Here is a 24,063-nt window from a genome sequence, read left to right as displayed (position 1 = left end):
TGGATTCCAGGGATGAAGAGGATGGCCAAGGCTCCCAATGCACGTGCCTGCCTCCCATGGCCAGAACTTGCTTGGGAGTGGGAACTGGCTGCCCCTGCCAACTTTCTCTTAGCTCCCCATACCGCAGCTGCATCGGCATATTCCGTGCCACAGGTGCTGCATCTATTACCTATTATTTACTCATTAGGAAAAGGAAAGGTACCATTAATATTTAGACATTCCAACATGTTTTAGTAAATGACACATTCTCCAGCTCTTTTCCAACAAAGAAAAAGATACTAGGAAGGCATCAGGAAGAGAAAACTAGGCGTGGGAACCGCTGGCAAAAGCCCAGCTCTGCAGAATGCATTGTGTGGAGAAGGCTACAGAAGGCACTGGGAGCAAGCATAGCATTGGTGCCTCAGCTAACCCACAAAGCAGTGAGGAAGTGAATTGGAGCAAGACTTCTATTCCTTTTCCATGCTCTTTCCTAATATTATTATTATTATTATTATTATTATTATTATTATTATTAGACCACTACTTGATTTCCAGAGCAGCCAAGATAATTTGATGCATAAGCTGTAATGAAGCATAGGCTGCATATAAGCAGTCCCACCACCCTGTGCATATATTCTCCTCTGGCCTCACAGGCAGACCAGTCTCTTGTGGCAGCTGGGTCTGCAACCCCTGCTTTGCTCATCTATCACCCAGCAGCAACTTACATGGCACACGGTAAGGCCAAGGAGGACTTCTCCTCCGTCTCCCACAAGTGCGCTGGCCATTTTACTTTTCTCAGAACATTTATTATATTTTACCATGAACCATTGACCCAAGTTTAGAAAGTGCTGTCAAAAAATACTCGAAAGAAAATTACCTGCATATTTCGGTAAATCCAGTCCGTGAACACAGTCATGTTACCATAAACTCCAGGTTTAAGTTGACTAGCGCAGCCTGTTCCCCAACTTGTGTCACCTACTAACCACCACACGGTGTTTTTCAAAGTGACCAATGGACCACCACTGTCCCCCTAAACAAAAACAAAGCAGAAACAATTATTGTTGCAGTTGTATCACAGTTTACATTGCATGGGAAAATACACAAACATTTCAGGTATTGCATCTCAACCAATGAAAATGCATCACAGAGAAAGCAGGCATGGGGCAATGAGAGGCTGCCACCTCAGCTTAGAACAAATGGATTCCAACAGACGGCACAGCCAATCTTGACGGTGCTGGCAGAGCAATTCCTTTGCTTCATCTCATTCATGGCTGCCACCATGAGGATAAAGGAGCAATTGCAAAGGAGGCAGAGAGTGAAGAGTCAATTGTTGCTGGAAGATATACTGAATGCCTTATTTCCTGAGGGCAGCAGGAACAGGGGGGAAAGGCCTATTTCCCACATTGTTCTACTGTTTTTCTGGCAATCAGGCAAGAAGAGGAAAACCGCAGGAAATTACAAGCACACCTCATTTTCTCACGTCAGCCTTCTCAAACCCTGCTCCCAGCTTCAGAGTACCCCCCAACACCAGAAGCATGTTTGTTCGTTTTTATGTTAAAAGAAACTTTAAAAAGCTGCACCTAACTCAGATGAGTCTCGGCTAGTAATGCATGTGCCAGCCTGTTCTGGCCTCTGGTTCCGCCTGTTGCTGCCACCTCGGCCTATTATCCCTGGTTCCACTTGCTATGGATGCCCGCCAACCACAATGGATGGCAGCCCCCACTGCCCTCCAGAATCCAAGTGGCATTACCTGACAAGAATCCACGCCTCCTCTTAGGTAGCCAGCACAAATCATAGTAGGCAAGATGGCTCCATTATAAATAAATCTGTTATTACATATATTTGATGGTATCAGATGTACTATTGCTTCATTCAGCTCTTTTGAAGTGTTACCTGATGTTGATGGAAAAGGCACAAACAATGAGACATTTAGAGCCGCTCATACACTAGCCACTACAAGTGTCATCCACAATATTTAAACACCCATGCAAAAGCTTTGAGAAATTGTAAAATGCAACAGTAGAAGGTGTCACTAATCTTCCTCACCTGTTGAACTTCTTGTGGAAAACAGGAAACATCACACAAGCAACATACAAAACAGGTTCAGACAACAAAACAACCCATGGTCAACAGTTGAGAGTGGGTTATCATTGTACCACTTTGGGGGCAGCAGGCACTGCTGGATGCCCAAACTAAAACCTCAGTTTTCAGGTTTTATTGCAGTGCTGGCACTTTGCCATAAATAAGTGGGTTTTGGGTTGCAGTTTGGGCACTCGGTCTCTAAAAGGTTCACCATCACTGCCCTCAACTGTTAGGGTATGGATATCAGTAGGAACATCTCTTTCCATTTACCCCTGAACTCTAAGTTCTTCCAGTGAGGTCCTTTTCCTGGAGCCCTCCTTGAAAGAGGCTAGAAGAGTGGCTACCCAGGGTAGGACCTTCTCTGTGGTAGCCCCCCGGCTATGGAACCTGCTTTTCAGAGATATGTACCTGGCACTGCTGATTTATTCATTTCAGTGCCAGGCCAAAACCTTTTAATACACCCAATATTTTAATGGTTGAATGGTTTTTTACTGTGCATTTTTATATATTGGAAACTATATTTTATATAAGTGCTGTTATTGTTCTTGCCCTCTGCTAGCTGTCTAGAGATCATTCTTGATATAAGGCAGGATGAAAATGTTTTAAATAAATAAATAAATGCATAGTTTTTGCTGCAAGAAGTGAACACAGCTCATTCTCCTATTTTGTTCAATTTTTGGCATATTAATATCCCATCCTTCTTTCTGAAAGGGATCCAGTGCAATTTACACAATCCTCTTCCTTCTCTCTCTATATGTGATCCTGTGAGATGGTCAATGACGGGCCCAAACTCACCAAGTGAGCTTCATGGCCGAGTGGTGTCTGCAACCTGGATCTCCCTTGTCCCAGTTCAACACTGTAGCTCTTATGCCACACTGAAAAGTACTTTTCCGTTCCCACTGTATGTATGTATCCTCATTTTTAATGTCTTTGGGTTTTTTGTTTTGTTTTTTTTTACTGGCTGGAATTGGGAAAGATCATAATTCGCTAATAGTCATCTTATTGCAGTACAAGATACCCTGAGCCAAATTTTGACACTCACTGCAACAAAATGTGCTGTTTTCAATATTCAGCAGCAATCCCAAAGCTGCACAAAAGCATTTTCCACTAGGTACCTACTACATACAATCTTTTCATTCATCAGATGCATCATTAAATAAAGCAAAGTCCAGATTTTGCCTGTAACCAATTTTACCTCCTTGGCGTCTGGCTCCCCATCCGGTTATCCAACTCCACTGCTCAGGCTGGAACATCATTCCAGGGTTGGGCAAACAAACTGGTCTTATAAATTCTGTGAAGCAAGAATAGACTGTTAATCAATAACTGTGTTCCCAGAACAGCTTCCTCACTACTACAAATATAAAAGGTTTTCAGGGACAGCTGAGGGATCATTTCTAGCACCTCTGTTTCTCATAGAATAACCAAAGGAAACATTTATGCACCAGATACACAACGCAGTCGTCACTAAATCCCCTCACTGCAAACAGGACTTCTCCAGCACCCCACACCCAGCCAGAGTATGGAGAGCGGGTGGGGGAAATGGAACAACTCAGGCACCGCACTGCCAGGTGTGTGCAAGCATTTACTTTGTGTGGTCTACCAGGCACTTTCATTTCAACAGTATTTAGCAGAGGCTACAACGTTTCCAAGTGGATTTAGAATGCTTACTAAACAAGGGGACACATGTTCAACAAACCCTATGTGACCTTGCACAAAAAGACTTATGGAATACATACAACTGTTCCAGCAGGAAGTGCTGTCCAGGAATGGGCTGTTGTAGCGGCACATGAATTGAAATAATGAAGAAAGAAAGAAAGAAAGAAAGAAAGAAAGAAAGAAAGAAAGAAAGAAAGAAACCAAAGCGAAAGATAGCCCTCAAGTTTGTTTATTCCACTTATATTTTGCAGCTAATTGGTCCCAAGAACTCTCTAAGCAGATTACAAAGAAACAATAAAAACAACATATAGTAAAAGCATATAAAGCTATAATAAAAAGAAACAGTAACAGGATACAATAAAATATACAATATGAAGCGGAGGGGTCAGATATAAATAGATTAATATAACATATTAAATAAAAAAACACTATAAAACTATATGCCTTAAAACTGAGCAGTATAAAATCAATTATTAAAATGTTTGGAGAATACGATTGCTCCTGGTACCAAAACGCTTATAATGATGGCACCAAGTGAACAACTTTTGGAAGGCTGTTCCATAGTTGGTCATTCAAAGTAGCAGTCTGTAAGATTACCCAGGCCTTTTAACTGGTCATCTTCCTCAGAGGAAAATATGTCATATTTTAGTACACTACTTAAAATCAAATGACTGAAGGAATGTACTTTTCATCATTAGAAATTAGTTCAAGACAGTGCCAGACTCTAAAAAGCCTGCATTAGAAGTTGATTCTGTCTGAGAGCCAAGCTTTACCTGACCCTGCTCCTGGAAGCTGATGAAGGTCCTAGAGAGCACGGTGTTATCAGATACAAAGCACAATCTTGTGTATGTTTCTCCAGACTGAAGCCCAGAACAGGACCTGTTTGAAGCGCAACCTGAACCTGCTCTTTTCCTTTCCCCACACACTCCTGGTGCTGGTTTGAGCATTCATATGTCACTGCACTGAGATCCTTTGTAGCATGAGGGATTCCTATATCCATTCACATTTCAGAAATTGAAAGTTGACCTTTGATCAATGCAAGGCTAGCTAACATTTCCAAACTTCTAGGCTACCATGCAAAACAGTGTGATGCAGTGGTTAAGAGTGTGGGACTGGGACTCAGACGATCTGGGTTCTAGTCACTGCTCAGCCATGGAGCCAACTGGGTGACTTTGTTGTCACCCACTCTCAGCATAACCTACCTCACAGGGTTGTTGTTGTGAAGATAAGATTGAGAGGAAGAGGAGAATTATGTAAGCCACCTTGAGTTCCTTGAAGGCAGAAAGTGGGATACACGCATACACACACCCTCTGGTTATTATATGGCTGGCAGATGGAACAGACACGTTCAGATGTTTTCACACTTATAACAGACACACAACAGGGACTTTTATCTATTTGTGCTCATCTATTAGAAATACAGATTAAATGAATCAGGAAGTAACCCTACCTCCAAGTGGATTCCTTAATGGGAAGCTATTGTTGCCTATTGTGACTCTTTTCATAAGTATCATATCCTATTGTTGTTGTATACACTGTTGTTTGTTTGCAACCTGCACTGAGCTTATCCATTCTAAGGCAAGCCATGCATTTATAAACAAGTAAACAAATGCGTACCATTAAAAAGAAGAGGAGACTGTAACTTCATAAGGGCGACATCATTATTTTTAGTAGCTGGATCATAGTTTGGATGAGAAATTATTCTGGCTACACTGTGTCCCTTTGAAGAAATCATTTCCGGCTGTGTCAGAATTCCAGCATAAACCTTCCAGTAGTGTGCCTGAGAATATGCCCTGCAGAACAGAACGGAAGAGGAGTAGCCCTTTGTTCAGAACAACTTTTGTTACCGCAGAATCAACAGGATCTGTTATAGACAAGATCTATTATCAAGAAAGCAGCTAACTTGAACCCTGTACAGGTAGCAGAGGAAGTACATGCAAACAAACCTTCTGGGATAGTGGCTGTATTTGTTAGGATTCCCCAAAAACAAGCAGCAGCAACATGGAAGGGAAGGGAAGGGAAGGGAAGGGAAGGGAAGGGAAGGGAAGGGAAGGGAAGGGAAGGGAAGGGAAGGGAGAACATTTGACCAAACGATGAAGAATTCTATATGATGCACCAGTCAGTTATGATCCTGTCATTCTTCACACTATATCAGTAAAACAAAAACTAAGCAAACCATGCATACTATGTAAATCTCCTTCTGTCAAAACCAGGGGTAGCCAACCGTTTGGAGCTGTGGACATAGTACTTCCTAGTTATATTTCTACACTGCCCAATAGCTGAAGCGCTCTGGACAGTTCACAACAGTTGGCAATGTGGTAAAAATATCTTGAATACTGCCACAAAATGGCTGCCATGGGAAGCATAGCAAAGGACAGATAACCCAGTAAATGGTAGAGTGAGGTCCCAGCACCAAGAGAAACCTCTTTCAAGGCAATCCCAGCTGTCAGTAAGAGTGGCAAGGCGAGGCCAGGCCAGGCCAGGCATCTGGGGGCCCTATCTTGCCCACCACTGGTCAAATATGAAGAGCATAATGGTAGCTAATGCCATCACTCAGAGTCAGTACAGCATCCCAAAAGTTAGTTTTTTGTAGAAAACTAATGAAATATTAGGAAGACATCTTGACAGTAACTGCTCAGGACTTACCCTTCCACACAGTGAGCTGCTGTTACAATCCATTCAGGAGTGATAATGGACCCTCCGCATAGGTGGGTGCTTTTGATATGAAGGCTGACTTGCCATGGCCAGTCTCCTAAAAAGGTGATATTTCCACCCACAATCCTGTTCCGAGCCTTCCGTTTACTCGACCTGCCACAGTCTTACAAAACATGATTAAGGAAATTATTAACAATTAAGCCAGAAGACATTTTAACCAGTCATTTCTGTTACTAACTTCTGAAAAAAAATGTTAACAATATTTGCATCCTGCCTTTCCTTTTAGGAGCTATGGGCAGCATATGCTACATGATATGGGAGAGAATTATGTAAGCTGCCTTGAATTCTTTGAAAGAAAAAAATACAGGCTTTATTAATATAATAAATAAATATGCAAATCAAAGCCACACAGCTCCTAGTCAACTTCAGTGCAGTCACATTTGATCTCAGTGTATTAGAAAAGTGGGTCATCTCATTTAAGGAGAGTTTACCAGAAGAGAAGACATTCATTTTCATGCAAGGTAATCATTATTTTATATTGTGACTATAGGAATGGAGTCCAGAATCTCCAAATGAATGAGGCTAAAAGTAGCTGGCTATTTTCCTGTATTCAAATTGCAGGGCACCAATTTACACCAGCCCACTCAGATGACTGTTCATTATGTGAGAACAGGAGTATAGTATCACAACACTTACTTATGCATCGCAGAGATACCGCACTTCCTGATGGACATGAGTAGCTGAAACACAAAGAGGCACAATGAGGCTTTATGGAATGCGCTTTCATGTGAACACTCAGCAGAGTGGAAACCACTGCAGCAGCGTACAGTCCTGTGTTACAAAAGCATCTGAGTAAGGATCTGGCAGGCCCTTCCCACCAATTGGAAATTTTGCAATTCCCTAACAGAGTACCAATGGCCCACTCATGGGATGGCATGATTCTCATGCCCATCCCTGCAATGTGGAATCAAATCATGCGGAAGGTCTCCCACATTACTATGCTCAAGTGTAAAAAGGGACATTCGTCACCTGCAGAAGAACGTATCTCCCTCTCACTCAGGAGTTCTAGAGCTCCTTATTCTGGATATCTGTTCTCCAATATCCTTCCAGAACAGTCAGTATTGTGTGGGCTTTATGATGGGAATCTAAAGCTTTTCCTCCACTACTGAACATTAACAAAAGAAGGGCTGTTAATTATTCCTACAGTCACTGGGTATAGATCAAGTACTTAGAAAATGTGCCATGCCTTGGAGAACAATCCCTGGCTACAACACGGAGCTGTTGCAGATTTGTTTCCTTCATTCCAAGAGCCACATTTTAAACTAGGCTGCACAAGGAGCTGTATTTGAGCTTGACCTATGCTGAAGTTCCACTGGAGACATATTGGACCACCTTCCTGAACTAGAGACATTTGTTTCCATGGGCACAAAACAGAATTCCACAGAAGCATAAACATGTAATGTCCTAAAAATCTATTCTAATGGAATTATATTTAGTTACCTTAAGTAAAGGCTAAAAAACCCCTTTTAAGGAAGAGGAAGAGTAGCAGCATTATCAATCATTAACTTGCTGCTATTTGAGTTAGCCTTATGCCTTATAATGGTTTTTGGAGCCAAACACCATGAAAGTAGACAAAAAGTAGAGATGAGTCACCTGTTGTATAATTTCTTATACAAGTCTATATCCCCTGCACTTGTATTCAGCCTCATAACGTTCCTAGATCCAGCCATGAGTGGCACCTCCAGGCTGTCAACATACGTGTTCCTGCCAGAGATGAAAATGAACAGTTGAACACATGGAGCCAAATTGCAGCAGAACAAAACAAACATCCCCCTCCCCACAGTGTTTTAGCCAGAAAATAGATTTATAAAACCACCATTTACCTCCTTCTCAACTTTAGTGACTACTAAGCAGCATCTTCTGTGCAAGACGATGTATTGCATCATTATTTTCAAAGGGAAAGTCCTATAATCTGTTGCAGCAAAAAGTCCTGCAACATCTTAAAGACTAACCTATGTATTATGCTATAACCTTTCAGTTAATAAGAGTGTCCACAAAAGTTTATGCCATATTAATATGTTAGCCCTTAAAGTGCTACAATATTCCCTGTATTTTTGCATTATCATGGAAGCCACAGCCTTTGAAAAAGTGCTATATACAAGTGCTGTATCATTCTCTATTTCCAGCATTTGGATTTAACATCATAAAACAAAATCAACAATTTTGTACTTCACTCAATTCTGTTCCATGATGCAATTTTGCACTACACTGGTGACAGATTATCTGGCCAACACATTAGTAAGTTGCAACACTAGATAATGTTCATAATCTTTGGCTTAGATTTGTTAATAGAACAGCGCATTTTATTCAAATGCTGCATTTAAGATATTCCTGTCTTTCAGTCTCAACAGAACATTAGGGATGACATAGTTGCTAAAATCATCCTTACTATCCTGATGCACAAATTTTCAGATGCTTAAGGTTTCATCTGCACTCAAGTATGATACCTCTTCATTTCATTTCTTGGAAAAAGTTCCACTTTTTTCTCTAAACAATGCAATGTGTTATGGAGGAGTTAAACAGATGCCTTTCATGGTATCTTAATTTTTAAACTGCTTAATTAAGCCACTTTTAGCAATAGATGCATCCCACAACATATTCCCTACTGAGAGATACTGGCAAATATATTAACAAGTCACCCTGAGTAAATTATTGTAAAAGAATGAAAAAAAATCAACTTATGCTACTGTACAGGCAGTATTCAATCAAGGCCCAATGAAGCAAAAGAATGCTATTTTGAAGTGAAAATAGCATTAAACTATGAAGTACTGTACTTACGAGTTATATCCCATGTCTTCACAGGCGGTTTTCCCATGTTTATCATTCCAATTATCATAGCATACTGGGTACCAATCCTTGCTTTTATATGAATAGACTTCCAGGAGAAATTCTGGTCCATAAAGTCTAACTACAATAACAGAAATGACATTGAAGAAATGTCAATAACAGAAATGACAATGTATCAATGACATTGAAGTTTTCTGTCTATGACTTTTATAAGAGCACACAGCAGTTTTCAGGCATGTTTCAAATGTTAAGAAGCTTGCATCCGCCTGTAAAATCCACCCTCTTGCATTTCATAGCTTCTTCTTCAGAAAGGAGGAAGTTGATGGAACTTCCTTGTTCATCTTTGCAAAAATGAAGCCAAGTGCTGCCAGAGAACAGGAGGGAAAATACCAAGACACTGTTGACAGTACTGGGGACATCACAAAGGTCTCTCTGTGGATGCCTGTAACTACACCGAGATTTGGTTGGGTGTTTGGATGAACCCCATCAGATTCAGATCTCCAGGCATTTCCGGGCTTCCTCTTGTGCTCAGCCCAGCCTTCCAAAGTGAGCTGAGCAGAGAGGAAGTCTGCAAACACCTGACTGTGCAACTGGTTGCCTTCTTTGGCATCAGGTGAACAGTGGCTGCATTTGCTGTGGGAGAGATGCTGCTAGTGGTTGGGTGGGTGGGCCCCTTCTGACCAGCCTTCTTCAGCACTGGGGGCATTCAGCCAAATGGCAGCAGCACCTGATGCCGGAGAGGAGCACTGCTTGCGCAGCAGTTGCATGAGGCTTCATCCCCGGTGAGTGCCCTGTAAATGCTGGGAGCACTCACCAAAAACTCAGGTTCAGGGCTGTTGCAAAGTGGACCAGAGTCCCGTCAGCTGAGCCCAGGGAATCCAATGGATTCCCACCCCAACCAAATTCCTTGCACAACCCTAGTTACACTGAATCTTTTAGCCCTTATGGTATCGAAGGCTTAACTGCTGCTGCAATGGATCACAGTCATACCATTGTCCAGAATTTCTGCAATTGTCTGAAACTAAAAACAAACAAAGAAAGGGTTTCTCCTAGCAGTAAAGCAGCATTCTAATCCCTGCCACTAGGGCATGGCTTTGCAGTGTTTGCCCCTTACCAAGTAAATCCTGCACCCAGGAGCACAAGGAGCAGACCAACAAGGTCTTAACATTCCATGCATTCTGGCATATTCCTATCACTGCTTCGCAGCAGGGGACAAGCAGCAGGGTTGTGAAATCAGGGGCTGAAAAGTTGGACAGGCTCCAGTGCACAGAATCTTTCAAGATTCCAGCAGCTACAGTAGAGGATTCTACTGTATATTAAATAAAGTAATGATCAGCTACACTTAAGGTGGTGGTGGAAGTGGGAGAAATGGAGGCAATCTTCCCATGTAGATAAATAATCATTGAATATACTGACCACAACGAGTTTCATCTTCACCATTAGGGCAATCACTAACTCCATCACACCACTGAGATGGCGTCACACATATTCCTGTAGTACCGCATGGTATCTTGGAGCCAAAGCAAGTGTTTATTACTGCAAAGACATACAGATATATGGGAATCCAGTGAGATTATCCAATGGAAACTACTAGACTGTATTAAAAGACAGAGTAATTCTAGGCAGGTCAAAATCATGCTTAATGCTTTATCTTCAGTGCCATCATATAAACAGTGAGAAAAACATACTCATTAAGATTTCCAGTACAGTCGCCTCCCCTGGGTTTTAAGTCATTTCTTAAAGCAACAGGATTAGAAAGGTAATAATAAAACAATATACATAGTTTTATAATAAAAACCATTAGTTTAATTAATGAAGTCATAATGTATTAAAATATAAGTGATCGCACATATTGATAATATCAGTCAAGGAATGTTTCAAAGCATAGCATAGGAAAAGTGGTTATCAAACCAACCTTTATTATACTGATAGAGAACTCTGAGAACTGTAGATCTCTATGTAACTAGACCAACAGAATCCTCACACAGGGGAGATATCAGTATGTTTGGGGGAACACATAAGTATAACAAAGGGGGACCTAAGATGGGTGGAGGGGAACCAAACATCCCAATGAGGATGGAGCGTAAACAGTACATACAGAATGATGACTGCTTGTTGGCAGGGGGAAAATGGAGAATGAGTATGCTGAAAAAAAATTGTTACAAACTCCACTTATTTATTAACTAACAGGCTCAAGGGCAGCTGTGAAGTGAGCCAATATAGCCTAAACTCTACAAAGCTTACTCAAGGATGTAGTTCTCTGAAGGCAATTTTTGTTACGAAGGCAAATGGTAAGTCCTTTTAAAATAAAAGCTCAATATTTTAAACTCAACATTAATTGCAAGATCAATTCCATGGAGAAAGCTAGCAGGATGTTAAAGTTCAATAAGCTAAACTTGACCAACTGCTTATCAGAGACCTAAACCCTTCAGTAGAAATAGTCTGTTTGCTGTAATTTGATCAAATATCTTTTTTTACAGGATTTAATATTCTCTTTGAAGGGCTAGCCTATCCAAATCCAGTTTAAAGGTTATGAACTATAAAAACTGTTGCCCATTAACCCTTAGAGAGTGCTCATAAAGTAGTCTGAATGGGTAAGCCACACAGGTAATGGTGTGATCTGCTGTATTTGTATTTAAATTATAATTATGTTTAAATGTGCACATACACATATAGTGTATGCAATTAAATAGCTTTTCCTCTTTTTTGGCAATTCATAAGTTGCTCTCATAACTTGCTTAGGCACTTGCGTGTAGCATTCCCTTTATCAGTTAGAACCTGTCACAGAGCAGAAGTCTCTCAAATATTGCCCCCATTCCCTTTTTATACTGTTGGATAAGCCTAATTAAGAAGTGAGGATAATCTGTAATCAGTTAAAGGAAATTATGTAAAACATATGCTGATCTATAATACCAGATCTGTTTATGCTATAAAACCAATGAGTAATGAAACTACCTAAAGATAATAACCTACAGATTTCAAAGAACAAAAAAATGCAGTGAAAACCAATGGAAAGGCAACTGTAGGGAGAAAGTAGGAATCAGACTGCCTTTCATTAATTTCCACAGGTCTACTGAAATGAGAAAGTTTTGACTGTCCCTAGAAAGAGAACAGAAAGGGGAAAACGAAATTCTGAGTACCAGGACTGCCACTGCAAAGGCTATGCTCCCAGTGGAAGTCAACCAACCTCCACATGAGATAGAATTCCATCCCGGTAGACTCATAAAGAAGGTGATGTTCCATAAATGAGCTTTACAGGCAAGAGCTAGTACTCTGTGTTCTGCCAAAAACAAACTGATAGCCTATAAAATTTGTGCCAGATACTCTGGTAGGTTTTTTTTAGTTTTTAAAAAAGATATTGTATGTGCTTGAAGGTTGAGATAATCCATAGCCACATTTTGTCTATATTGACCACAAATGCAAGGACTAATGTATGATACTAGCAAACTACTTTCCCCAACTTGCTGTTGTGGTACCATTAAATTTAAGCTTTTTATAATCTCAATCTTCTAAGATGTCAGAAGACAGGAAGTTATGGCATCACAGACTAAATGTCATGAGCATAATTTAAGAATTTAAAGCAGATAATTTAAGAATGTCGCAGTTTGTTGGCAGAAAAGCACCATTCAATTTTCCAAGGCAAAGAAAAAATGTTGCACAATCATTGACTAAAACATCTGTTGGCACAAGTGCATCCTTACCAAAGTACCAGATAAGAACACAGGCGGTTCCAGCTCCTATTAGTATTATTATAATCGACATAAGGAAACAGAAAGCTTTGGTGATTCCTGCAATTATAAAGAGGAAAAAGGTACACATGAAAATATTGTTACACTAAGAAGTCTATGTATGAGTATATATCAGTTTAAAGTAAAGTGAATGCAAAAGATCACCACAGGATTATAAACTTCTTAATTCCCTTGGGTCAATCAAACATAAAACTAACCCCAGCCATACCTTATATTTCTAGTTATCCTCCTTTGAAAAAGCTTCATTACAAGCTTCCACAAGTTTGTTTGCCACACTAGCACAAGAATTCTGCCACCTTCTGGTGAGGATGCCAAGCCACACCTTCTTCACAATCTGCAGAGGTGTATGGGAACTGTCTTAGTTGTTCTAGATTCATAGAATCATAGAATGGTAGACTTGGAAGGGGCCAGTAGGACCATCAGGTCCAACCACCTGCTCAATGCAAGACTCTAAATTAAATTTGCATGTTCCCTGTGCAAAATGGTCCTGTTGCCACAGCTACACAAAAAGAAGCAAACTGTAAAGCAGAGCACCCATGCTCAAGTCCATGCAAGAAACAGTACTCACACATTCTCTTCTCTTGAGAGCGCCTCTGGATAGAGGGAATCGGTGTGGACACCCAAGCAGATACATTCCTTTCCCCATTCACGTGCTGCAATGGGATGCAGCCATACAAAGGATTCTTACAGATTAGTGCAAAGAAGGTTTTTAAAAACTCCTTCAGAATAGATCTGAGTGCAGAAAATCTGGATTTGTATAAATCAGAAGGAAATCTTACTTGGTGTGCATAAGTAAGGTGACTTTGGCTGCACTGTCATTGGCACTGGATTTGACTGCTGAGTAGAAACCCTTCGGCTATAACGTGGCACTGATGGAGGATAATATGAAGATGAGTAATGTGGAGGCAAGTTATGGCCACTGATGTACCTTGGAGGAACAGCATGTTCTGGCTGATAGGCATAATTTTCATAATATGGAGGAGGCCTCTAAAAAGCAAACACAAAAAATGGATGAAAAGGCATTAGTACAAAGGAGAACAGTCATCACAGGTAACAGGTTGAGAAAGCAGGAGCCCAATATCTATTACTCTGTAGTAGACCAAGAGTGAAGGTGATTCTGAGAGTCACTGTGAAAAGCACATGGTGTGACAGTTAAAGTAGTGGATGGGGAACTTCAGAGTTCCAAGTTCTAGATCCACTCAGCCATGACGCTTGTCAGCCAAACCTCCCTCACAGCGTTGATGGATAAAGTGCAGTGGAGGAAGATGATATAAACCACCTGGAGCTCCTCGTAGGAGGAGAAGAGGTGGAACAATAACACCAGGGCAATGCTACTACTATCAATGCACTAGGAATGCAGCATTTCGGAAGTATATAAGGTCATGATAACATATGACAGAACAACTTTGTTCAAAGACTTGAATTCAACTCATGTTCAGTGTTGAAACCAATGATTTAACTAGGTATTGCTCTTTTCAAAAGCACATTTGTAGAACTAATTTGAGAAGAATAACTACTAGATCTTAAAAATTTTGTTGTGGGTGCTGCTAAATGCATAACCAAATGATCTGCATATTGTCATTGTAATACCAAGCAATGACTCATGAAAGCAGCAGAGTTTTGTACTTTTCTTCTGCACTGTGTTGTTGGGGTTGCAACTCTACATTGCTACTTTCTATCAGCAGTTTTGCCTCTGAGATTAAACATGAAGAGGCAGTTTTCACAAATTCACACACTTGGGCCACAATCCTATGCCCTTTATCCATCTTCCCAAAGACTGAACTCAGCAGGACTTGTTTCTAAGTAGACACACTTATTATGATCGTACTGCAGAGCACTCAAGAGTGAGTGTAGCCTGGCAGCAGGCAGAGCTGACATTGCAGGCCTTCCCTTCTTCAGGTCAATCATGCCTTGGACCTGCAGAGACGGGTGAAAATCATCTGCACATCCTCCCACCCTCTTTCCAGCTCCAAGATGGAGACGAAGGTTGGAGGCTACAGTGTCTCAGCTGCACTGGACCAAACTGGGACAACTTGCTCCAGGTTTCTTGCAGAAAAGTCTGATGAGCTGCTGGCGTGCAGGGCCAACCCAACTTCAGAAATCTGTTCAAAAGACCAAAAGGAAAGTCTCCCTTCCATGTCAATCTGGCAAAGCTCTGTATGAGTCACAGTTATGCAACCACACTTCTTGACTTCATTGGCAGCAAGGTCAACCAAAATTTCTGGGCCACTGCCTGCTCTCCAGGACAGCTCGCTACTTCAAGTGGAGGCACACAAGCAACTGCTTGCACCACAGCAGTTCAAGCAGTTATTTGACAAGTATGTATGAAATACAGAATTTCCACTTTGTTTATCTGATTATCCATAATGTGTGTGTGGGGGGTGTCTCAATAGTATATCTAAAACCTTTTAATAAGATTATTCCCCCTTGCCTGGGAACATGCTTACAAAGAACACAAAATGGCATGAAATAGATATACTTACTGAATCAGATTCCATCTTTATTTTCACCAATATCCCTTTGGCACGTTTGTAATAAACCTATGGATAGACAAGATGCATTTTTAATTACAAAAGGTAAAGTTGCAATTTTTGATAACTCATTTCTAGAAGAGCATTTTTTTTCAGATACAAACAGAAAGAGGGGGAAAAAAAATCAAATGACATCATGGTTTATTATGGTAGGTGGTTTGCTGTGTCATGTGGACACATCAGAGGTCACCCAGGATGGATTGTTTTTTCCAAGCGTCCCGTCCTAAAAAAACTATGGCTATTCAAGGGTTGCTGCCACTCAGGGCTTCCACAACCAGCAACCACTTGGCAAGGGTGGCAAAATGCCCTTGCTAGACTTGACTGCAGCTGCCATATGCGTGCCATTGACAACAGCCCCCAAGTTCGCAAGCTGCTGCTGCTGTCAAGGCTTTGCTTATCTCCTATTGAGGACTTTTTGAGAAGTTTGCAAGTAATGCAACACAGGGTGTACATTTGTTTACAGCTTTTGCAAGCAGCCTTGTAACTAAGTTCTCAGAGTGGCTCACAAGAAGAAACAATGTAAAAATATAGCAACTGTAACAACAACAGAAGTATAAATTCAGTGTCAAAACAATCAGAAAAATTAAACAGTGAAGACTGATTGAAACCTCTGAGCAAATCCAGGGTCCTCATCTGGCAACAAAATGAAACCGAAGGACGCGCAAGGTGAGCCTCTCTGGGGATATCCCTTCAGGAAAGAAGTTCCCTCAGTAAGCCGGGAAACAATTATGTCACTGAGTAGGAGGGACTGGTCCTCATCAGAAAGGCTCTGACCATTCCTTCTCCCTCTCATTCCATCCACCTAGCTGCTGCAGAACTCAGCCACAGAGCCCACTGGATTCTGGCTCCACAGCAAAATACCAAAATACCGTCTGTGCCCAGACGGCGTCTTCTTCCACTGGGGGAAGCAGGGTGGCATTTGGCAGTTTCTCTCGTTCCTTTTATCTTCAGAGGCTCAAGGTCTTCCTAACAGAGTTGCCTCTGATGTGAGGTGTTGTTCAGGAACAAAGGAAACGATGTGGATGGTGCCAGCATTAGCCTAGGAAGAACCACCAGGAAGGCCACCACTGCCTTTGCTCTTTGTTGCTTGGCAGATGTCCTGTTGACCCCTTGCTGGTCTGCAAGCCATTGCAGTTGTCATCCCATGGTAACCACTGATACCACCAGGGCTGGTTCTACCCACATAGGCTGATGAGTCCATGACAAATGCCAGGGTGAGAAGACAGGCAAACTGCACTGCTTTCTGCCCACTTCAGCCAAGGACCACTGTGGCACTTCTATGGGAGATCAAGCAATTCTCATGATAGTTTGGCTGACTGCTCCCAAGGGTCCACCAAGAGGGGACAGGGTAGGAGTGGGCAAGTAAGGGACCAGAGGCCAGGAAAGCAGTGCGGGACATGAGCAGGGGAAGAAGAGACTGGGTGAATAGAATAAGCCACCCATCTATTACAACACACCGTGCGGCTGGCTCCCCCAGCAAAGGATGCGCCGCCATGCTTGAGGTGACAGATCGTTTTGGACTGAACCTGGACACTGGTCCTGGTTGACTGCCTTTTAAAATAAAGCCAAAGCAACTGTCTAAATATAGATCATGGCTACTTAATAAGTCTTTTGGTCATGTCTTGCAGGCACATTATATTTGTTTGTTCAGACTAAGGTATCAAAAGGATGGGAGGGGGAGATAAACAGTGGAATTTAAGGCTCCTCCATGTTCAGTTTTTTACCTACTGGCACCATTCTATACCTATGTCATGTGAGTGAAACAGCAACACCTTGGGTGAGTAACACTGCATAAAAGAAGTTTATTCTGTTTTAAGGGTTGTTTTGAGAATGTAGACATAATTGATTTGCCCTAAATACTAGATGCTTAGTCATGTTTCCGCATGCGTTTTCAATTGTTAAACAAGAGAATTCCCCTTCACATCTTGCATACCAGGTTGAAACTTGTGAATAAAACAGAAGATAATACCTTGATACCTCTAAATAATGCTCACAGGACTGGAATTTCAGTGCAAAATTTCCAAAATGTCTAAATCCCATTTTAAAAAGAATAGTAGCAGCATTTTTTTTTTGGTTTCTCTGAATCTGGGCTGATGCTTTGGTCTTTATCTGTGACATAACGAGCCATGCAACTGTGCTTACAATTTTTATTAGCATTCACATGTTTCTCATTGGCTACTGTATGACTTAGGAAGATGTATACCTTAGAGTGCGCAGTCTGCAGTGGAACTAATAACATTGCACCGCTGAAAAATACCAGATGACTGCTTTAGTGATATGGCATTAACTCTATTAAAAGCATACATAAAGAAAAGTATAAAAGCCAAAATTGCAAAAATGCATGCATTTCCACACTCAGCAACCATATCTGTGATGATGTCAAGTTATCTCAGGTGGTTAAAGCAAAAAGGGATTGTGAAGAATTCTGCCGGAATCTCTGGTAATGAAGAGAATGGGAAGCAAAGTGGAAAATGCAGTTCAGTGAAAGTAAGTATAATGTGAAGCTGATGGAGACTAACTCGCAAGTCCACATATCCACCAGTTGAACCTAAGCTAGAGCTGACCGACCAAGAAAAAGATTGTGGGGCAGTGGTTAGACAGCATGATAAAGATTTGAGTTTAATTTCTAGGTTAGGGTTGTTGCATGTTTCATGTTTACATATGTCTCACGTTTATGTATACCATATACACCATATCTTATATTTACACAATATGGTTTTGATTGTTGTGAACTGCCAGAGAGCTTCAGCTATTGGGTGTTTCAATATTCTCATCTAATCTAATCTAATCTAATGAACTAAAGCACATTGTTTAGCTGTTCTGAAAAAAATGGAAGCATTGGTAAGGTTTTTTGCAGTACGCTTGAGGATAAGCCATGTATTAGAAGAAAATGTGTTGGGTCCAAAGTAAGTTTTTCCAGACGAAAATAGTAACTTTGGGAAGCATTGGTAAGATTTTTGACTATGGTGAGACAACTCCAGATGAGCAGAACTGGTCCAGAATGCTTTAAATAATTCATTTGACTGGAGAAACTTTTAGTAGCATTTAGCATATATATCAGACCTAATATACTGGTCCCAATTTAAAACCACCATTTAAATTTTGAATTTTAGCACCAAAAATAACCATAAAGCAACCTTAGGTTCTATCTTAGTTAAAAGTGTTATAACGGTTGTTATAAATTCATGGTAGAGTACCACTTTGCATGCAAAATTTTCCCAGTTTGATCCCTGGCACCTCCAGGCATGGCTGGGAAGGGTTCTGCCGGAAACCTCGGAGGACCGCTGCAAGGTAGATAAACTGATGGTCCAATTCACTGTAAGTGAAACTCCTATATTATACATTTCCTTTTGTCCTGTGCCTTTTGCTGGGTGGGAAGCATGCTGTTCATCAACCAGATTTGCTGAAGAAATCTTTCTAGCTGGAAGTTGCAAAAGGGTTGCTTGTTTTGAAAGTAGTACTATTTTTACAAATATGCAATTCTACTTCTTGAGATGTCTGTCCTTGCATCTTGACACCAGTATTTTACCCAGTACTTTGAAATCACATACTCAAGGATGATTCTATGACTTGTGGAACTCAAAGGCTAATCAGACTATGATGAGCTCATTAACATTCATTTTGCATGTACTGCCCTTCTAACCTGTTCTTAGTAACGGTTATCTTGGCATGGCAAATCATTAGAGCTGAAATCACTTCAGAGGTAGAGAGGAAACATTCTTTAGCACTCTCTCAGAAAATCAGATATGCTTCCTGCTAAGCCAGGCTGAATGTGTCACCTTACAGACAAAGGGGGGAAAGGAAATAAGGGTGCTTACTCAGATGGGCATCAAAATGCTGTAATTCACTACACTGATGTTCTTCACATTACAGTATCATATGAAAACAGGTGAGCTTTTTCAGAAATGATACTCAAGAAAGAGCAACTCGAAGGGGAATTTTCTGGCGGACATGGGTGTATTTATGTGTATATGACTGCAAGCACACAGATGCTTGGGTAAATAGGAGTGGCTTTTATTTTGCACTCCTCAGAATGAGTAACATTGAATGGTAAAAAGTGTCCTTGTTGAGGACTGAAGGAAATTTATTTAGGAAGATTACGACTTTAAACCAGCTGGAAATGAGCCATTTTTGAAAAATAAGTAGGTGCTACAGAAAAGGACTTTTTTCAACATTATGCCATCTGTTCAATGTACTGAATCCGTTTGGTCAGAACACTGCATGTTGAAATAAAGGAAAAGATACATTTAATGATAAAATGGAATTTAAATCATACTAAAAGTCTTAATTTTTATTTGTTTAAACTGAAGTTTTTAAAATAAGGCCCAAAAGTACCAAACTGCATGGGGAATTTAAAACACAAATATGAAATGTTGATTATGCCACATGGATAAAGGGGGACAGTTACCTGCACTGGAAATGTTTAGGAAGACACAAAATATGGTACATGATAGCTACATTATAGTTAAATCTGCTGGTGTTAATTATATAATGCAATATGTATGGAAAATGCCAAACTTCTTTTAAACTCATCAGTGACCATATCAAAACCTAGTTTAATTTTTAGCATATCAAGAGGTCCAGGACTGAGTTAAAATATTAAAGCAAATGGTTCATATTGTTCTTATGCTATATATTAAATTGAAAATACTCCAGATTACATGATATAGTTAAAGAATATCAGATTCGTTACATAGTTAAGTTCCTTTGACATACAATTCCTTCTTAAAACATGTTTTAGAAACACTCTAAATTGATACATTATTCGTATGTGTTCACATATAATGCATACAAACACCCTTTTAATGTTGCTAAAATAAAAATACAAATATCTTCATATATTAGAGAGCAAAGAAACTGCTTAGCTTTTCTTTGTTGTCAAAATGTCTTAAGAAAACAGCACCATATTCTCCAGAATAAAGATATACAGTTCTGTGCAAGTTAACTACATTTTCTCAACAGAAATCCTATTGATTCTATTGTCGGGCTGTTTCTCTACCTTATTTACTAATCTTGGAGATACCTCTTTATCAGGAAGCATGTTTTATTAATGAAATACCAGAAGACACACAAGCAGCAAACAGAATTTACATTCAGTTGAATACACTATTTTGTTACATTTGCTATCAACACCTTGGCTTTCAGAATGGCTCCTTCATATTTCCCAGGTGTTCTTTTTTTAGCAATGAAGAAAACTACAAGTTTTCATGGTACACCACTTAACTGCAACATGCCAAAAAATGGAAACCACTGAATATGAATTACTGTCACCAACCTCATGACCCTCACTTAGTCCCGTATCTTGTAGATCCATCTAAGATACTGAATCTTTGAACTATCCATACAATTGTTAATTTATTAACATGCTTTTTCATTTTCTTGGTTACTATGCCTAGGAGATTCAAATATACATCAAGGACCATTTTAAAATGTTATTATTACAACTTAGCCATGCTGACACCCTCCCTCAGAACTATTTTCCACGAATTAGATTCAGTGTTTTCTTCCTCAGATCACAATATGGACACTTAGAAAAGGTAGAGGTAAGTGAAAGGTTCTCCCTTTTTCTCCCATCCCCACTGTTCTGGATGATCCTCTGACTCTCCATCCAAGGTTTAGTGGAGGCATATGGTGATTAGCAAGATAATTCATACCTCATGCCATGAGTAGAAATGCTAGATGGCTCAGGAGCCTTCTGAGGAGAGAAGAACCCCTTTTGTCTGCAAAAGATTCTAGATTTTGAGTATTTTTCATCTTGATTATCAAAGCTCTTAACCCTCATGGGATTCAAATAGAGGGCAAACGGGCAAGTCCTCAAACATTCTAAAAATGGCCAAGTTCCATGCAGAGCTGTACCACATTCTCTGTCAAAAACTTAGTTGATTCTAGCATCCTTTTTGTTTGTAAATTAAGCATACATGTACCTTTTCTTAATCAAATCCAAGAATTCTTAAAATTAATATGACATGTAATACGATATACAAGTTACATTTATATCTGTGTTTAAACCCAACTTTCTTTATTGCCTGTAGGCCACAGCTCAAAGCCAGCATTTTAAATGAAGGCTAGTAAACTTTGCCCCACTGACGTCAATACAGCCAAATCCATTTAAATGCAAAAATGCTGGCTTGGGTAGTTTATGGAATGTAACCTGAATCACTTACTGGAAAGTAGGGTCATATCTGACCAGAACATGTAAGATGTTAGTTTCTGCCAGGGTGAAAAAAACTAAATATGATCTAATCTACAAGGAAGGAATAAAGGTGATAAGTAAAATAAAAGGCTAATTCTACTGGGACCATGTCATTTTTGCCTAGCCATTAACTACTGAACAAAAAACCCAAACACTTTCAAAACTCAATGTACTAACTGAGCTTGGGAGCTCAAAACTATTAACTGAGCATTATATTTCATACATATGAAGTATCAGGAGTGCTTTTACAGCCCCAGTTCCTTCCTAAATTAGTATGCAACCTCACATGAAGGTATGGTTGCAGAATGCCATTTATTTCAAGCACTATTCCCAGACAATGAAAGATCAAGCAGATCTGTTTTCCATCAACCTGAACAGCCTCCACTGCTCCTGGCTTGCTCTGTATTTACTGCTACTTGTGTGCTTGGTGCGACTGCTATACAAAATAACTCTATAATAGCTCATCCATCTGAGTTCATTGAGACAGCTCTGTTCTCACTGCTTTCAAGAAGGAATAAGGTTTGGTCCCAGTAAATTGTCTCAATGGAAAAGTGCCTAGGAACCATGTGGAAGATGCTCAAGGTTCTTCACAGTGGCTAGAAATGAAGTTATAAGGAATCTGGCTTGGTGGTTTACATTCCAAGTTTTAAACCCTGCTTCATCACAGCTTTACATTCAATTTGGTGATTGGGCTTTCCAGTAGATACAGAAAAGCAAACAGGGTAACACTAGACCAGCATGGGGGGCATTGATGAGAATGTCTGACTAGAGTCCATGCAGGCCAGGTTCAAATCCCCACTTAATCACAGAAGCCCACTGGGGCACTCATGGCTTCCCAATCTCACATGGTTTTTGTGCAGATACACTGCATGGAAGAGAACTATTGTGCTATCCTGAGTTCCTAGAAGGAACAGTGGGATCAAAATGGAAAACTAGTACTGGCCTAGAGGAAAACCTGATGAACGGCAGACAATTTAGGAAGCTCCTGTCTATGCAGACACCAACAGTCCAAACAAATACCTTCTGTGTCCATCATATGCATGCTGTCACATTTGGGGAGATGAATGTCACTGCCAAAACTCTTGCCATTCAAACCAAAGTCATATTAATCCAGTACAATAATGGGGCCTATTACCTGGGGAAGTGGGCTTTCTCTTACTGGAGACATTGGAGAAGTGTCTAGAGAGTCATCTGAGTAGCATGATGTAACTGGGTGTCCTGCAATAGCAGGGGGTTGGACCCCATGGCCTTCTGGCCCTTTCCAACTCTACTATTCCATGATTTTATTATTATAATAGGCAATCAGCAACTGGTTGGTCTAAAGTCCTTGGATGCAGTACTAAGACCGACCTATGCAGATCATATAGACATATCAAAATAAATTAACTTGGCCTAATTCAACAGGGAACGCGACGCAACCGTGCGACACATATTCTTCTGAAAAGCATTCTTCTTCTTTTCGTGACCATGCATTTGATGAACTTGCTCCCCTCGCTTTTCTTTAAACTACCGATACGGTCCTGGCTGGAAACCGTCGCAGGGGGTGCATCTAACGAGAAGGCCAGTTCGTGAGGCAAGCCTCTGAAAGAGCGGCTGTTCCCCAGCGCGGAAGAGCAACAGAGACGGCGCCCGAGGCGGCGCCCTGCGGGGTGAGCCCGTGAGCGCCCGAGACGCAGGCGAGCCTCTTCTCCCCGTTAGCAATCGGAGGCAGGGAAGGGAGAGGTGCCCAGCCGCCTGCCCCGAGCCCCACAGGAGCCGCCTTCAGAAGAGCCCACTCGCCGCCGCCCGCCCCTCCCAGCCGCCCCCCGGACGCCACCTCGCCCCCAGGACGCCACCTCGCCCCCGCAAGCTGCGCCGGAGCTCACCTGAGTGGGCGGCCGGGGCTGCGCCGGCGTCCCTCGCGCGCGTCTCGGGGCGCTTCTGCAGCCCAGCGGCGCAGGACGCACCGCTGCTTCTCCCGGTGCTTGCTCGCTCGCTCGCTCGCTCGCTCTCTCTCTCGCCCGGGGAGCTGCCCGAGCGCGCCCAGCACCGAGCGCCCTTGCCGGAGGTCAGCGACGGAGCGCACCCAGAGCGCGCCACCCGCGGGAAGGGCGAGCAAGGCCGGCCGGCCGGGCGCTGCAAGGAGAGGTGGGGCTGCCGGCGGCGGCGGTTTCCTACAGCCTGGCTGCCCTCCCCTTTTATCACTTCATCCCCGCGGGCGGGGCCAGGAGGCTCTGATTCACCTGCAGGAACCGAGGGGGGCGGGCCGGGCTTGGGCTTCGACGAGCGGCGCTGACGGCCCGGGTGCCGGTGGCGTTGCTCTCTGGGGAAGCTGCCGCTCGCTGCCCCACGGGCGGGGGCCGCTTACGGCTGCAGCCCGGTCCTCGCTGGC

The 24,063-nt window shown here is 41.6% G+C and overlaps 1 protein-coding gene across 1 annotated transcript in view; it reads right to left on the bottom strand.

The window, feature by feature from the left end:
• Window positions 1–23,672, bottom strand: part of TMPRSS2 (transmembrane serine protease 2) — a 32,105-nt gene extending 8,433 nt beyond the window's left edge. Inside the window, exons 1-13 of the mRNA XM_044442153.1 lie at window positions 23,558–23,672; window positions 15,452–15,508; window positions 13,748–13,955; window positions 12,921–13,007; window positions 10,636–10,755; window positions 9,211–9,340; window positions 8,026–8,136; window positions 7,069–7,112; window positions 6,364–6,535; window positions 5,335–5,510; window positions 3,257–3,352; window positions 1,730–1,872; window positions 857–1,009 (exon numbers count right to left, since the gene is read on the bottom strand). Of these exons, the coding sequence (XP_044298088.1) occupies window positions 857–1,009; window positions 1,730–1,872; window positions 3,257–3,352; window positions 5,335–5,510; window positions 6,364–6,535; window positions 7,069–7,112; window positions 8,026–8,136; window positions 9,211–9,340; window positions 10,636–10,755; window positions 12,921–13,007; window positions 13,748–13,955; window positions 15,452–15,466 (1,455 nt within the window). The 5' untranslated portion in view covers window positions 15,467–15,508; window positions 23,558–23,672. The remainder of the gene's footprint in view (window positions 1–856; window positions 1,010–1,729; window positions 1,873–3,256; window positions 3,353–5,334; window positions 5,511–6,363; window positions 6,536–7,068; window positions 7,113–8,025; window positions 8,137–9,210; window positions 9,341–10,635; window positions 10,756–12,920; window positions 13,008–13,747; window positions 13,956–15,451; window positions 15,509–23,557) is intronic.
• Between the last annotated feature and the right edge of the window lie 391 nt (window positions 23,673–24,063).

Source organism: Varanus komodoensis, unplaced genomic scaffold (assembly GCF_004798865.1).
Source record: "Varanus komodoensis strain SLA01 unplaced genomic scaffold, ASM479886v1 scaffold4, whole genome shotgun sequence".
In the NCBI taxonomy this organism is placed as follows: Eukaryota; Metazoa; Chordata; class Lepidosauria; order Squamata; family Varanidae; genus Varanus; species Varanus komodoensis.
Note: the sequence above shows the minus strand (reverse complement) of the source record. Positions and strands in the feature narration are given on the sequence as shown.